General features: G+C 42.9%; 1 protein-coding gene across 2 annotated transcripts in view; it reads left to right on the top strand.

The window, feature by feature from the left end:
• The window catches only part of EIF5B (eukaryotic translation initiation factor 5B), a 76,286-nt gene extending 60,791 nt beyond the window's left edge, over positions 1-15,495 (top strand). For both annotated transcript variants that reach the window (XM_070379967.1, XM_070379966.1), the window contains exons 15-24: positions 7,718-7,849; positions 8,269-8,451; positions 8,598-8,759; positions 9,264-9,395; positions 10,811-10,942; positions 11,046-11,122; positions 11,239-11,403; positions 12,229-12,367; positions 13,566-13,727; positions 14,059-15,495. In XM_070379967.1, the coding sequence (XP_070236068.1) occupies positions 7,718-7,849; positions 8,269-8,451; positions 8,598-8,759; positions 9,264-9,395; positions 10,811-10,942; positions 11,046-11,122; positions 11,239-11,403; positions 12,229-12,367; positions 13,566-13,727; positions 14,059-14,166 (1,392 nt within the window). In that variant the 3' untranslated portion in view covers positions 14,167-15,495. The remainder of the gene's footprint in view (positions 1-7,717; positions 7,850-8,268; positions 8,452-8,597; positions 8,760-9,263; positions 9,396-10,810; positions 10,943-11,045; positions 11,123-11,238; positions 11,404-12,228; positions 12,368-13,565; positions 13,728-14,058) is intronic.
• The last annotated feature ends 32 nt before the right edge of the window (positions 15,496-15,527 follow it).

Below are 15,527 nucleotides of genomic sequence, written 5' to 3'. Positions count from 1 at the left end.
CTTTTTGTTTTTTTCCCCTTCATGTTCTTTTAAGTCAGTGCGCCCCTTCTACACCCCTAATACCAGCTTTCTTTCTGCCATCATAGACTAGCTTTGTCTGTTTTATAGTTTCATATTAATGGAACTACACAGTGTGTGACCTCTTTATCCATGTTGCTACATAGGTCATAGATTGTTCTTTTTATTGTTCAGGAAGATTTCATTATCTGGTTAATATGTCTTCACCATACTTCATCCATGTATCTGTTGAAGGATTCTTGGATTGATTATAGTTTTAGGTTATTAACGAAGCAGCTATGAACATTTTTACAGAAGTCTTTGTGTAGACATTTATTTTCCTTTACTTGTAGTAAATTTTTAGGAATAGAATTGCTGGGTCATATGGTAGGTATATATTCAGCCTTATGAGAAAATGACACATTTTCCCAAAGAAATGGTACCATTGTACATTTTTTAACCAGCAATTAGGAAGAGTTCGTTTCTGCACATTCTTGCCAACACTGAACCCCTGCCTGCTGCCGCTCTAATTAAAGTGTGTAGTGCCAAAGTGTACCATTTCCATTTGCATTTCCATGATGACTAATGGCATCAGACATCTTTTTGTAGATTTACTTGATTTCTCAAGTATCTGTTCAAACTCCTTTGCTCGTTTTTTATTAGATTGTCGTCCTCCTCAGTTGTAAGAGTTCTTTATATTGTCGACAGAAGCCCTTTGTCAGTTGCGTGTGTTGCAGATGTGTTTTTAGAGTCAGACTTAGTTTTTCGTTTCTTTAATGATGTTTTTTTGAAGAGAAGACATTTGTAATTTTAGCAAAATTGATTTATGAGAAATTTTTAAATAATTTCTTGTTTGTATTCTATACAAGTAACCTTTTCCCACCCCAAGTTCATGAAAATTTTTTTCCAGTGTTGCTAGATACTTATGATTTTAATTTTGCATGATATAAAGTAGAATCCAAAGTTCACTTTTTTCAAAATGTATATATTCTTCCCCCATTGAATTACTTTGCAATCTTTGTTAAAAATGGCCATGTTCATATGTTTGTTCTTAGTATTTCTCTTCTCTTCCGCTGACCTCTGTATCCATCCTCACGCCACTGCTTCCCTGTCTTGATTGTAGTTTCATAGTGATTCATGAAAGCAGATGGTGGTTAAGTTCTTCAACTTTTTATTTCTCAAATTTGTTTTGGTTATTTCAGGGTCTTTGAATTTCCATATAAAGTTTAGAATCAGCTTGTTATTTTCTGCAAAAAACCTTCTGGGATTTTAATTGGGGTTGTGTTTGTAGATAAATTCTGGGAGAATGGACATTTTAACAAAGTTGAGTCTTGCAGTCAGTGAGCATGGTGTCTGTCTCTACATTCACTTTGTCTTGACAGTATGCTATAGTTTTTTATTGTCCATGTGTTGGTCATATTTTACTAAATTTTTCCTAATATTTCATGCTTTTGGTGTTACTGTAAATAGCTGTTTAAATTTTGGATTTCTAATCATCAATTTTAAATAAAAATACAGTTGATTTTTATATATTGACCTTTATCCTGTGACCTTTTAAATTCACTAGATTAGGCCTAGGGGCTTCTTTTGTAGTTCATGTGGGATTTTCTGTAGTTTGCCAAAAAGTTCATTCGGGTTTTCCAGGTTTGGGGAAAACCCGAATGAACTTTGTGGTCAAATCAGTACATGACTATGTAATCTGCTGATGAAAACTTTTTTACTTTTCCCCTTATCTGTATCCTTTATAAATGTTTTTCTTCTGTATTTTACTAACTGGATCTCCTAGAATAGTGCTGAATAAAAGTGGTGACAGACGTCCTTTTCTCTTCTTTCTTCTCCATCTTAGGGGAAAGTTCTCCATCTTTCCCCATTAGGCATGCTGGCAGGTATAAATGCACTTTATTAAGCTGAGGACATTCCCTTCTATTCCTAGGTTACTTAGTATTGTTTTTTGTTTGTCTTGAGATGGTTGTTGATTTTTGTCAGATGCCTGTTCTCCGTCTCTTGATATGTTCATGTGGCTTTTCTCCTTTATTCAGTTAACGGTGAGAATTCCTGTTGATGTGGGGATTGGGGGACTTGACTGACTTCTTGTTATTTAAAACTTTATTTTTTTAGAGCACTTTTAGATTCACAGCAAAATTGAGGGGAAAGTACCCCTGTCTTCACACATACAAAGCCTCCCCCATTATTGACATCCTGCAGGAAGAGGAACCTTTGTTAAATTGATGAGCCTCCATTGACGTGTCATTATCACTCAAAATTCTTAGTTCACTCTGGGTGGTGTTATACTCTCTGAGTTTGGACAGAGCTGGAGGAGACTGACCACTAAGCCTTCTTCACAGTCCCAGCTTCACTAGATGACCTTTGAAAACTGAATTCTTTCTAAGCTTATCACTTTTTTAGAAGAGAGATGAAGATTCTCATTAAGCTCTGATCAGCACCAGTTGTAAGATGGAGTTGTTTTCTATCTTTTCTAAGTCATAAATCCTGTTAAATGGTAACAAAAAGAATTTACTGAGTGCCTACTGCATACTCAACCCTTACCATATATTCCAACTACTGTTAATTTTGGAGAAAGACTGTTTTGTGGGTCGCTTAGTTCAGTTTGAACTTATAATAGTTTCTGTGTCTTTTACTATACAATGTGCACACCTGGTAGACCATTTCTTTCCACTTCATTTTGTTATCTTTTTTCCTTCTAGGAGTTTAACTGTGTTTAATCCAATTTCCTTAATTAATTAAGGTCATTCAATGTTGCTTTTTTCAAATGCAGACAGGTCCTCCCTTAGGAGTTTTCTCCCAGACTGTACAAGCCTGTGCTTTTGACTTCTCACCAGAACGTGGTTTGGCCAGTGGTGGGCAAATCTGAATTAAGTAAGCACAGTGACCCTGCCACACTGTGGTCTTATGACATGGAAGTCTGTATGTGCTCCTTACTCCTAGAACTTTCCTAGAAAAACCGACAGTCTTAACAGGACCTCAGCCTGCTCTTCTGCTGTAGGCACCGCCTTAGTCAACTGACTAAGTTTTGTTGTTTTGTTGTTTCCGGAGAAGCAGCATCCTGAGAGCTCTGAGTTGGCAGCAGAGTGGGACAGTGGTTAAGAGCTTGGTGTCCAGGGTTTGAATCCTATGTTCCTATCCTGGCTTTGCCACTTCAGACTTACAAAAATGGGCCTTAATTAGCCTCTTTTTGCCTGCAAAATAGAGCATTATTAAATTTTTGTAAGAATTAGATAAAATATGTCAGGTTCTTAAGACTAGTATTTGATTAGAGTAAGGTTCAAAATAGGTTCGTTATTATCAAGTGGAAAAACTGTAACATAAGTATTTTCATTCTTTCTATAAATTTGCTTTTTCCTTATTTTTAAAGTGTTAATCGATCAGTTGTGTCCGACCTTTTCAACACCATGGACTATAGCCCGCCAGGCTCCTCTGTCCATGGAATTTCTCAGGCAAGAATACTGGAGTGGGTTGCCATTCCCTTTTCCAGGGTATCTTTCCAACCCAGGGATCAAACTCCAGTCTCCTGTATTATAGGAGGTTTCTTCATTGAGCCACCAGGGAGGATTGAGGTAAAATTTATATACAGTGTGAAATTGAGTTTTGATAAATGTATTCATATATCCTTGTCTATTTTTGTATAGTCACTAAGTTGTGTCCAACTCTTTGCGACCCATGGACTGTAGCCCACCAGGCTCCTCTGTCCATGGGATTCTTCAGGCAAGAATACTAGAGTGGGTTGCCATTCCCTTCTCCGGGGATCTTCCCAACCTAGGGATTGAACCCAGGTCTCCTGCATTGGCATGTGGGTTCTTTACCACTGAGCCACCAAGGAAGTCCACATCCTTGTTAAATAGCCCAAATTAAGACATAAAACTTTCCATCACCTCACAAGTACTAGTGTGCTCCATTCTAGTCAGTTCCCAGCCCCTCATAGCAATCACTGTTCCAAATTCTATGTCCATGGGTTAGTTTTGCCTGTTCTTAAACTTCATGTAAGTCAAATTTGACAAAATATACTCTTTTGTGTCTGGCTTTTTACATTTAACATTATGCTTCTGTGAATTCATCCATGTTTTTTGAGGGTGGTGAGAAGTTTATTACTATTTTTTAAATAAGTCTTAATTTTTAAGGACAGTTTTAAGTTCACAGCAAAACTGAGGGGAAAGTAGAGATTTCTGATAGACTCCCTGCCCCACACATGCATAGCTTTTGCCATAGTTGTTCCCATGATCAGCATACCCCGCCAAGTGCTACGTTTGTTGCAGCTGATGAACCTACACTGACACACTCAGAGTCCATAGTTTACCTTAAAATTTACTCTTGGTGTGGCACGTGCTCTGGGTTTGCACAGATGTGTCGTGTATCCACCAGTATAGAATCACACGTTTTCACTGCCCTAAATATCCTCTGGGCTCCATCTACCTCCACCCACTGTCAGCCACTGATCTTACTGTCTTCCTAGTTTTGCCCTTTCCAGAGTAGTCATATAGTTGGAATTCTATAGTATGTATGTAGTCTTTTCAGATTATCTTCTTTCTGTTAGTAATGTGTTAAAAGTTTCTTCTCTGTCTTTTTTCCGTGACTTGATAGTTCTTTTCTTTTAGCACTGAATGATATCCCATTGTCTAGATGACCCATAGTTTATTTATCCATTTACCCACCGAAGGACGTCTCAGTTTTGATAATTATGAATAAAGCTGCTGTAGACATTTTGTGTGCGCGTAAGTTTTCAGCTCCTGGGTAAATAACAGTGGAGCGTGATGGCTGGACTGTTTGGTCAGAGTGTTTAGTTTTCGTAGTCTTCCAGAGTATCTGTAGCATGTTGTATTTCCACCAGCAGTGAAGGAGAGTTCCCATCGCTCCTCATCCTCACCAGCATTTGGTGTTGTGTTTTGAAGTTTGGCTGTTCTGATGGGTGTGTGCTGTGCTTAGTCATGTCCAAGTCTTTGTGACCCCATGGATTGTAGCCCACTAGGCTCCTCTGTCCATGGGATTCTCCAGGCAAGAATACTGGAGTGGGTTGCCATGTCCTCCTCCAGGGGATCTTCCCAACCCAGGGATCAAAGCCAGATCTCCTGCATTGCAGGCAGATTCATTAGCGTCTGAGCCAGCAGGGAACCCCATGAATACTGGAGTGGGTTGCCATGCCCTTCTCCAGGGGACCTTCCCGACCCAGGAATCAAATCGGGTTCTTCTGCACTGCAGGCGGATTCTTTACAGCTGAGCCACCAGGGAAGCCTGATAGGTGTGTAGCAGTATCTTGTTTTAATTCGTATTTCACTGGTGACATAAGATGACATCTTTTCATGTACCTGTTTGCCATTTTTATATCTTTTTTGGTGAAGTGTTTGTTAAGCATTTTGGCCCATTTTAAACATTGGGTTCTTTGTTTACTTACTGTTGAATTTTAAAAGTTATTTGTATATTTTAGATATTGTTCCTTCATCCACATGTTATTTTGCCAGTATTCTCTTCTATCTGTGCTTTGTTATCTCACTTTCTTTACTCTGTTTCACAGAACAAACTTTTTAATTAAGTCTAATTTATCAGTTCTGTTTTTCATGGATCATGCCTTTGGTGTTTCATCTGGTCATCACCATGGCCAAGGTCATCTGGGTTTTGTCCTGTTTAAAGAGTTTGAGAGTCCGGTGTTTTACATTTGGATGATCCCTTCTGAGTTCGTTTTTGTGAAGGGTCTGAGATCTGTGCGTCTCTTCAGCGTTTTGCCTGTGGACACAGTTGGTCCGGCACCATTTGTTCTTTACCTCCTTTTTAAAACAGTAAACCAACTTTTCATTACTGGAGCAACACCCGCTTGGGCAGAGTATATGTTTTTATGTTTTGCTGGATTTGATGAGCTTTTTTATCTGCGAAGATTTTTGTGTCTCTCCGTGAGTGATTTTGGTATATAGTTTTCTTTTAATATCTCTTGTCTGGTTTTCAGAATAATGACCTTATAAGATGAGAAGTATTTCCTCCTCTGTTTTCCGAAAGGGTTTGTGTAGAAATATTCTTCTTTAGGTATTTGATAGGATTCATTAGTAAAGCCACATGAGCATGGAGTTTAAGTAAGCTGAGTTATTTATTTAACTCAGTTTTATTTAGTTTTTACTTTCCTTTTGTTAGTATAGAAATCTGTGTCTTTCAAAGGACTAGCTTTCGGTTTTATTGATATTCTGTACTGTTTGTCTATTTTGTATTTCATTGATTTCAGGGGGTAATTTTTATTTTTATTTTTTATTTTTTGTCTTTTTGGTTACATTTGTATTCATTGTTCTTTCTCTGGTTTCTTAAAATGGAAGCTTTCAGATATTTTTTTTTTTTCTTTTCTAACAAACATTTAAAGGTCTGCCTAGCACTATTAAAAACATTGCTTAGACATACCGTGTTTTTATTATCACAGGTAAAATATTTTCTAAATAGTTTTATTGATACAGAATTCTAGGTTAAAAAAATTCTGTTTTCCTTCACTGTCTTCACTTTCTGGCTTTTATCTCTAGTCACTCTTTGTTCCACAGTGTGTAATGTGGGATTTGTTGGATTGCTTTTAAAAAGACTTTTTAAGAATTTTGTCAGTGAGATTATGTAATAGTTTTCTTTATATTTATCCTGCTTCAGTTTGATTTCCTTAGAAAGTTCTTGGTCATTATTTGTGCAGTTATTTTTCTGCTCTCTTATTCTTCTTTAAGTGTTTGATAGAATTCTAGAGCTTTTCTAGACCCTGAGTTACTTCTGTTAATATTGTTTTGTAGAAGTTACTGAAGTTTTCTTTTTCTCCACGATTTTTTCCTGCATGCCTCAGTTGGGGTAGTTTGTATTTGCTTTATCTTATTTGCTCATCTTTAGCATTGTGTCATCTGCTTCAGTTCAGTGATTTTTTCTTTTTAGTTCAGATTTTATATATGTATACACACTTTTTAGCTCTACAGGTTACATGCTTTTCCTTTAAAGTCATTTACATAATTTTATATATATAACAACTGTATATTTATAACAACTGTTTTAAGGCCCCTGGATGCTAATTGGGGGGCTTCCCTGGTGGCTCAGAGGTGATGCTAATTATATCTCATCATTGTCATTTCTGGGTCTAATTCTACTGATTTTCCTTCTTGATGGCATTCAGATTGGTCTGCTACCTTTGTATTATCACCCTAGACTGAGCCAACATAGTATGTTTTTTTTGTTTTTACTATTAAATAATCTTCCTCTTTATACCCATTTATCACTCTTGAAAAGTGAGAGAAAATAGATTATTTAATTAAACAGATTCAACCCTAATTTGAGCAATAAAACAGTTAATGATGGGGTGTTCTCTGAGATAGGAAATAATTATTGTCTTCTGTATTTTTCATATGTCATTTTCCTGGTGATGGTACTTGGCTGTAGTTAATCCTTTTTTCTGTCAGCTATTTAACCATTTTGGAATTCCAGCATATGTTAGTGTTCCTAGGATATTTTTGAGTAAATGGCAGCCTCTCATGAACTGGTTGGAAGCCAGTGGGCAGTGTGGTACTTCAGTTTCGAATTAAGAGGGATGCAGCTAAGCATGTGATCGGGACTTTCGGTTCCGTGAAATGTCTGAGTAGTACACACTCTTCCACATGTGTGTGCTACACATTCGGATTTCCTGGAGCTTTTACATTGACCTTATTTATTAACTTGTTGAGCTTTGTGAGTGCTTTAGAGATGCTTCTGACATAAAAAACGTTTCTAGATTGATAGGTTGTATGATTGGAAAAAGAGCCCTGACTCTGACGTGGCCGCTACTCTGAAGAAGCAGAAGAAGAATACCAGAGATGAATTTGAGGAGCGGGCCAAGGCGATCATTGTGGAATTTGCACAGCAGGTCAGAAAGCTTCCCTTCTTTACAAGAGACCACATCACAGGAGATTTTTTCTTCTTTTGCCTTGTCTTTATAATCAAGCCAGTACTTTGATAGGTTACTGGTTCTGTTTCCCTATGAATGGCATTTAGCATTTTTCATTCTTTTCTCTTCTCCATTCTCCTTAAATTCTTTTATTTCAAAGACCTCTCGTTGCAGTCTGAATTTTTAACACTTAAACAAACACTTGTTAAACACCAAGCTGACTTGGAAGGGAACCACTTTTCTGTACTGTGTACAGGGCACATGTGGTCTAGGTGTTGGTGAGGTGTTCTCAGAATGAAGAGCCATTGTTCATCCAGCCTCCAGTTGGTGGCTTCTGTTCTAGAGGCCTTCCTCCCCAGCTTGGCCTGTACCAGTGACTTTGCTTTTTATGTCTCTAGGGGCTGAATGCAGCTTTGTTCTATGAGAATAAGGATCCCCGCACTTTTGTGTCCTTGGTACCTACCTCTGCACACACTGGCGATGGCATGGGAAGTCTGATCTGCCTTCTTGTTGAGTTGACTCAGACCATGTTGAGTAAGAGGCTTGCCCAGTGTGAGGAGCTGAGAGCCCAGGTGATGGAGGTAATGCCAGCTATTCAGTTTAATCCACCCCACCCCCCGCCACCTCCCAAGCAGGGTTTTCGGGTGGGGCCATGGATTGCTCTCAATTTAATCAGTGCGGGTCATTGTAGTCTGTGTTTCACCCCCTTTGCAACAATGTGTCCTAGGTTAAGGCTCTCCCGGGAATGGGCACGACTATTGATGTAATACTGATCAATGGGCGTCTGAAGGAAGGAGACACGATTATTGTTCCCGGAGTAGAAGGGCCTATCGTCACGCAGATCCGAGGCCTCCTGTTACCTCCCCCTATGAAGGAGTTAAGAGTGAAGGTGAGTCAGGGTGGTGAGCGTCGGCACGCAGCACTTGCACCATGTTGAGAAGTTCTGCTGGGGTTGTTCCTCCCTTTGAGAGCCAGCTGCTGTAATACACACATGCACCCATCAAGGGTTTAATTCCGGGTGTCTTCATACAGAAAGGACCTTCTATTAGAGATTTGAGAAATTTCTTACTTGCCAGCAGAGTTCCTCATAAAACTCAAATGCACGTTGTTTTGGTTCCACACAGCTATCTAGTTACCAGCAGTAACTGTATGTATGTATTGTGGCATCTTCTGCTGTGACTCATTTGTTTACTCATTCTGTGGTATCTTGGGAATTAAAGTTACTTAGCTTTTTAATGTTGAATTTATCAGTCTTTGATTTGTATTTATTGCTTTTTGCATGTACTTTAGAGAACTCTGCCTGTCCTAGAGTCATGACAGTATCCTCTGTCATCCTGTCCCCTGCTAGCCACCTTTCACGTAAATGTAGTAACAACTGTTTTGATCTCTGTAGAACCAATATGAGAAGCATAAAGAGGTAGAAGCAGCTCAGGGGGTAAAGATTCTGGGAAAGGACCTGGAAAAAACATTGGCTGGTTTACCCCTCCTCGTGGCTTATAAAGAAGATGAAGTCCCAGTTCTTAAAGTGAGTTCATTTCTTTCTTCCTCCAGTGATGTTTTGTGTTGTCTCTTGTGTGAGGAGGGCACTGCTGGGAATGAAGAATAAAATAGGCACCTTTGTCTTCATGGAGACTTATCTGGGTCTCTGAACAAATGGTTGATGGTTCAGAATCACTTCCGTTTGTATAACCACAAACTGGCATAAGTGAGCATTTATATACATTAAAGTTAGAATGTTTTATTTAAAAAATGAACCAGGGACTTTCCTGGTGGTCCAGTGGTGAAGACTTTGCTGCAGGTTCAATCCCTGGTCGGGGGACTAAGGTCCCACATGCTTTATGGCCAAAAGACCAAACATAACCCAGAAACGGTGTTGTAACAAATTCAGTACAGATTTTAAAAATGGGTCACATCCAAAAAAAAAGAAGAATCAGAAGCTAGAAGTTCTCCATTCGTGATTTATTTTTTTAAGATACTCAGTTATATATATAGACTGGGCTTCCCTGGTGGCTCAAATGGTAAAGAATCTACCTGCAATGCAGGAGACCTGGGTTCAGTCCCTGCGTTGGGAAGATCCCCTAGAGAAGGGAATGACAACGGACTCCACTATTCTGGCCTAGAGAATTCCATTGCCAGAGGAGCCTGGCAGGCTACAGTCCATGGGGTGGCAAAGATCGGACATGACTGAGCCGCTTTCACTCAGTCATATAGACAGAACTAACGAATCTCTTACTGGGTTCTAGAGGTCATTGTAAAGCCCGTCTGCCTGTCTTCAGGAGTAGGTGGCACACATGAGCCCAGCAGAGCTTCACAAAAGCAAACGCTGAGACATGACTGTTTATTCTCTTGTGAAGAGAAAACCCCGCTGTTGGCAGCACGGGGCTCCCGTGTGCTGGGGCAGCTGCTCTGGAGGCAGCACCCAGTCACTGCTCAGAGTCGGCCAGTGAGCACAGGGTGCCCCTCTAGCCAGTCTCCAGGAGGCTGTGGACTTGTGTGTCTTTCATGGCAACGACAGGGTGGTTTTACTGACCTCTGATCAAAATCTCTCCACCTTGTATGGAGCAGTGATAAACGACTGTTGAGATGAGGGGTCTTGACCGTCAAACCCGCTGGGCTTAGGACTCCTGTACCATAAATAATGACATCATTATTTATGATGTCATTCCTTTCATCCATCTGCTTTATATCTACTCTGCCAGGTGGTGCAAAGTCTCACATGTTCCAGCATTAGTCAGCCTAACCGAAGTGAGATGGGCACAGCTCAGGTCTGCACCCACGTCTCTTCTTCCCTTCCCGCACAAGTTTACCATGCCTTGCCCGCACTCAGCCTTGGGTTCATATTTTCAGATGAACACTTAATCAAAAAGAGAAACGATTTAATTCTAGGCTGCTGAGATAGCGGTGTATTTATAACCTTGTCAAATGTCGTTTCTTCTCAAGGATGAGCTGATCCATGAGTTAAAGCAGACACTGAACGCTATCAAATTAGAAGAGAAAGGCGTCTACGTCCAGGCCTCGACCCTGGGATCTCTGGAAGCTCTCCTTGAATTTCTGAAGACATCAGAAGTGCCCGTAAGTCATGGGGCCGACTCCCCAGGACTCGGTGGGGGGCGCTGTCTGGGGGGCTGTCCTGTCACCTGACACAGGCATTTGAACTGGGAACCCCCTTTTACAGTACGCAGGGATCAACATTGGGCCCGTCCACAAAAAAGACGTCATGAAGGCTTCGGTGATGCTGGAACACGACCCTCAGTAAGTCATTTCTCCTCTGCACTGAAGGCTTGCATGCTGCCTGTTTGATTGATTGGGACTGTTAAGACTCGGTCTATATTTCATCCAGTAACCCTTGATGTGTTTTAACCTTTTAGGTATGCAGTGATTTTGGCCTTCGATGTGAGAATTGAACGGGATGCCCAAGAAATGGCTGATAGTTTAGGAGTTAGAATTTTTAGTGCAGAAATTATTTATCATTTATTTGACGCCTTTACGAAATACAGACAAGACTACAAGAAACAGAAACAAGAAGAATTTAAGTAAGTTGGTAGTTTTACCTACTTTGGAGCTGTGCTGATGCAGCTGCTGCTGCGCCGGCCTACAGTCGCAGACAGGTGTGTGGGCATCAGCAGCGTGGCGCTTGCTGCCCCACGGTGACGCGCTGCCACAGACCCCGCCCGCCTGGGACGCAGCGTGTGACCCCACGTTCTCTGTAACGTTTCTCTTCAGTATTTTATTTTCCATTCGGCAGACCTAGGTTGCATTAATGGGTTGGGAGTCCTCACCTGGGGTCGCGTGGACCAGCGTGAGCGGGGAATTAGAAAGTGAAGGGCCCTGCGTAAGGAGCCTCGCCGCCTCCAGCAGAGCTCCAAGGGCGACCCTGGCAGGTTCCTTCTCTTGGAGCTCAGGGGTAGGACTAGTAGAGAACATGGGAGAAGCTGGGAGATGCAGGGAAAAGCCTCAGGGAGGCGAGCTGAGTTTGACGGTGTGGCTAGGGAGGCAGCTGATCTGAGAACGGAGGGTGCAGCCCAGACGCCTGGGGCGGGGTGGGGGGGTAAGAAGAGCCCTGATCAGGGTGGGTACTGAGGCAGAGGCACTGGTGACCTCGGGGAGAGCGCAGGAAGCACCTGGTAGGCTGTGGGCAGGGCTTTAGGGGTCAGCGGTAAGAGCCCTTCGCCAGCCCCCCTGGTCCAGGCGGGATGTGGGTGGGGCTCTGGCCAGCAGGACCTGCGGGAGGGCCAGCCTCCCTGTTGCTCTCCCCCGAGGGGAGGAGACATCTCAAGAGTCACTGGTGCTTGCTTTTTCATGCATCTTAAGGGATTCTGTAAGCTGAAAAATCCTTGGGTTGTACTTTTTTCTTGCAGGCACATAGCAGTATTCCCCTGCAAGATAAAGATCCTCCCTCAGTTTATCTTCAATTCTCGGGATCCGATAGTGATGGGCGTGACTGTGGAAGCAGGGCAGGTGAAGCAGGGGACACCCATGTGCGTGCCCAGCAAAAATGTAAGTTCTGGGTGTACTTAGAAAAGTCTTCTCTTAAAGCAGTTCTGGCAGTTCAGGAGTGAACAAAAAACCCAGCAGAGCTCGTCCCTCCCTGTACTTGACTCCTCGATGGCAGCTCCTTATCAGTGTGGATTCTCAGCACCTGGTGTCAGTGCTTGACGTAATGAAAGCTGCAGAATTATTGACCTTCGTACTTCTGAGTCTGGGAGAAAATTCAGACTAGAATAATGAACACTCATTCATCTTTCCTCTGGATTAGCGTCATACCTAGGGAAAAGTAACATTGAGTAAATCCTGTGATTCACAGTTCTCATTGACACTTCACCGATAGTGCCCCAAGTGTCTCTGGTCATGTTGTTTGCTGATCCTGCCCAGGGCTCCATCCAGGTATGTGGAGTCTGGTTATTAGCACTTCGGTCTTGATCAGGAACAGCCCGCCATCCTTTCTGAAGAGTCCAGACCAGTAGTTTCACAGAGGGCTCCTCAGCCTGGATTTGTCTGGTGGTTTCCACGTGGCTGGGAAGGACACTCAGCATCTCCATCAGGGACAGTTTGCCCAGTTTAACCACTCACTGTCCTGCCCTGGGCAGTGGTTGTACCTTCTCCCCCACCCTGGACTTCCTTCCCTTCAGGCATCTTGTACACAAGGGTTCATCTCTCTCAGTACCCAGTTATCTGGAGTTTGGTCGGCAGAAGCCCATTCAGGCTGGGTCCTGTCCTTGCTGCATGGCGCTTGGAGCCTGCTGTCCCCTGCTGGGGCCCTAAGGTGCCCCAGGAGGCCTGGCTCCCGAGTATCGTCCTCTGCGCACTGTGACTCAGCTGCCCCTGGGGCTCATCGCTCCTCCACCAGCTCAGTGGGCTGAGCTGGACACTTCCTGGCAGCAGGGGTCCCTGGTGGGGCTTTAGCCAAACTAGATTCCATTTTCACTCATATTCTCCTGGGTGAGGATCCAGGCAGCAGTGGTGCTCTGGCTCCCCTCACTGTGGCCAAGGGCAGGTGGCTCACAGCGCCCACCCCACGTGGGCTCCCTGCCTCTCCACTCGCCCCCTTGTTCTCCATGCCGGTCACCCCAGGCTCATTTCTGACCCGGGGCTTCTGGGCCTGCTGTTCCTCCTCCTCCGGCAGTTGTCACGCAGAGGGCAGGGTAGAAACAACTCAGAGGGCCTCTGCTCACACTGAAGTTTCTGTTCTTTACAGTTTGTTGACATTGGAATAGTAACAAGTATTGAAGTAAACCATAAACAAGTGGATGTTGCGAAAAAAGGACAAGAAGTCTGTGTCAAAATAGAACCCATCCCAGGTGAATCTCCCAAAATGTATGGACGCCATTTTGAAGCTACAGACATTCTCGTCAGTAAGGTAAGCCACTCACTCAGCAGTTAAGAGGGGGCTGTCAGCTCTTCTGATGACTTTACTCGGGAGCGGAGGGCTGATGTTTAGAACCTGAAGGGACTGGATTCTTCATTAAAGCTTGGCCTGGCGTCTAGCCTCCTCAGAGCACCCACTAGAACATCTAGGTCGGGCCCCCTCTCCCTGACTTGCTGAACAGAGGGGGCCCTGGGCCTCTGCGTCCTGACAGACAGGTGGGCGTGGCCTTGCTGAGCCCCGCCGGAGCTGTCTTGGTGATGGCAGCACCAGGCACTCATTTGTTATGTGGTTTTGTTTATTGTCTGTGCCTCGGGCCTTGCAGATCAGCCGGCAGTCCATCGATGCTCTCAAAGACTGGTTCAGAGACGAGATGCAGAAGAGTGACTGGCAGCTTATTGTGGAGCTGAAGAAAGTGTTTGAAATCATCTAATTTTTCCACCGGGGGCAGAAATTGGAGTCAATGCAATATTATGTGGTAATATCACCAAGAAAAACAAGGAATGGACCTGTCTGAACACTGATTGACCTTAAGTATAGAAGGAAAAAACTAGGTGTATAAAATGTTTTCCATGAGAAACCAAGAAACTACACTGGTTTGACAGTGGTCGATACACGTCCCCACAGCTCCGACGTGCCTGTTCACTCGCCCACGCCCTCCCCTACTGGCTGCTGTTTTAAAGTTTGCCCTTCCTTCCCCAAATTTGGATTTTTATTACAGATCTAAAGCTCTTTCAATTTTATACTGATTAAATCAGTACTGCAGTATTTGATTAACCAAGCTTCTGCAGATTTTGTGATTCTTGGGACTTTTTTGAGGTAAGAAACACATCTTTATTTATTCATTTCCTTCCCAGTGATTCTTCTCCCAGCGTTCTTCTGCCATATGCCCTTAGGAATTTTTTAAAATAGAAAATTTCGGCTTTCTTGATATTTCTTTATCTGCTTTGTGTGAAACCATGGTGTCGAGCATCGCCGGCTGCCCTTCACCGCTTGTGTGGTCATGAGTGTCCACAGTTCTCAGCACCATCCTCAGTTCTAATAAAGAACCCAGACGCGGCCCGCAAGCGCCGCTGGGCTTCCCTTCCTGTCCGCAGAGCTGCTCTCCAAGCCTCCTCCCGGTACAGCACGTTCTCTCGAGGACAGGAACCGTCCGGTCACCTTGGGTCCTAGCACACGTCGCAGCAGGGTTTTTACACATCAGTCTGCGTCTGTTTGTCCTGGCAGGTTCTATCATGCATATATTTTCTGACGAGACAATCAGCAGGGTGTTGATTAACTGTCTGGACTTAGTATTTCTTTCTAAGTTGTTACAGAGGCATAACAGTTTCGTCATATTAGTAATTTGGTGGTAGCTAGTTCCCTAAGGTTTTCCTGAAGAATATGGGAAGTGGGTCCCTGAGAGCAGCAGTCTGTTAGCATCAGACTAGTACCTGCCTACCTTCTATAGCACAGTGTTGAGTGAAGTCAGTGGGGGTGTTGGATAGCAGGTGTCCCCAAGTATTCACTGGCATAGAGTTATAAACTATATTTTTAAAGTCATATAGCATAGATGAATACTTTTATATACATTTGGAAATCTGTACCATTCTTCATTATTTCTGAAGTTTCTCAAGGGCCAGTAGAGGCAAAGACAAAACCTCTCAACCATCTGGGGACACAATTTTCCCAGGAAAAACTCAGTCTTCATTGTGTGTGTGTTCTAATTCAAAATATGTGAATTCCTCCACTCGGAAGAAGTAAAGAAGACTTTGTTAACATGTTCCTGTGTCGGTGCTTTGGGTTAGGAGTGAG

Source organism: Bos mutus, chromosome 11 (genome assembly GCF_027580195.1).
Source record: "Bos mutus isolate GX-2022 chromosome 11, NWIPB_WYAK_1.1, whole genome shotgun sequence".
NCBI lineage: Eukaryota > Metazoa > Chordata > Mammalia > Artiodactyla > Bovidae > Bos > Bos mutus.
Note: the sequence above shows the minus strand (reverse complement) of the source record. Positions and strands in the feature narration are given on the sequence as shown.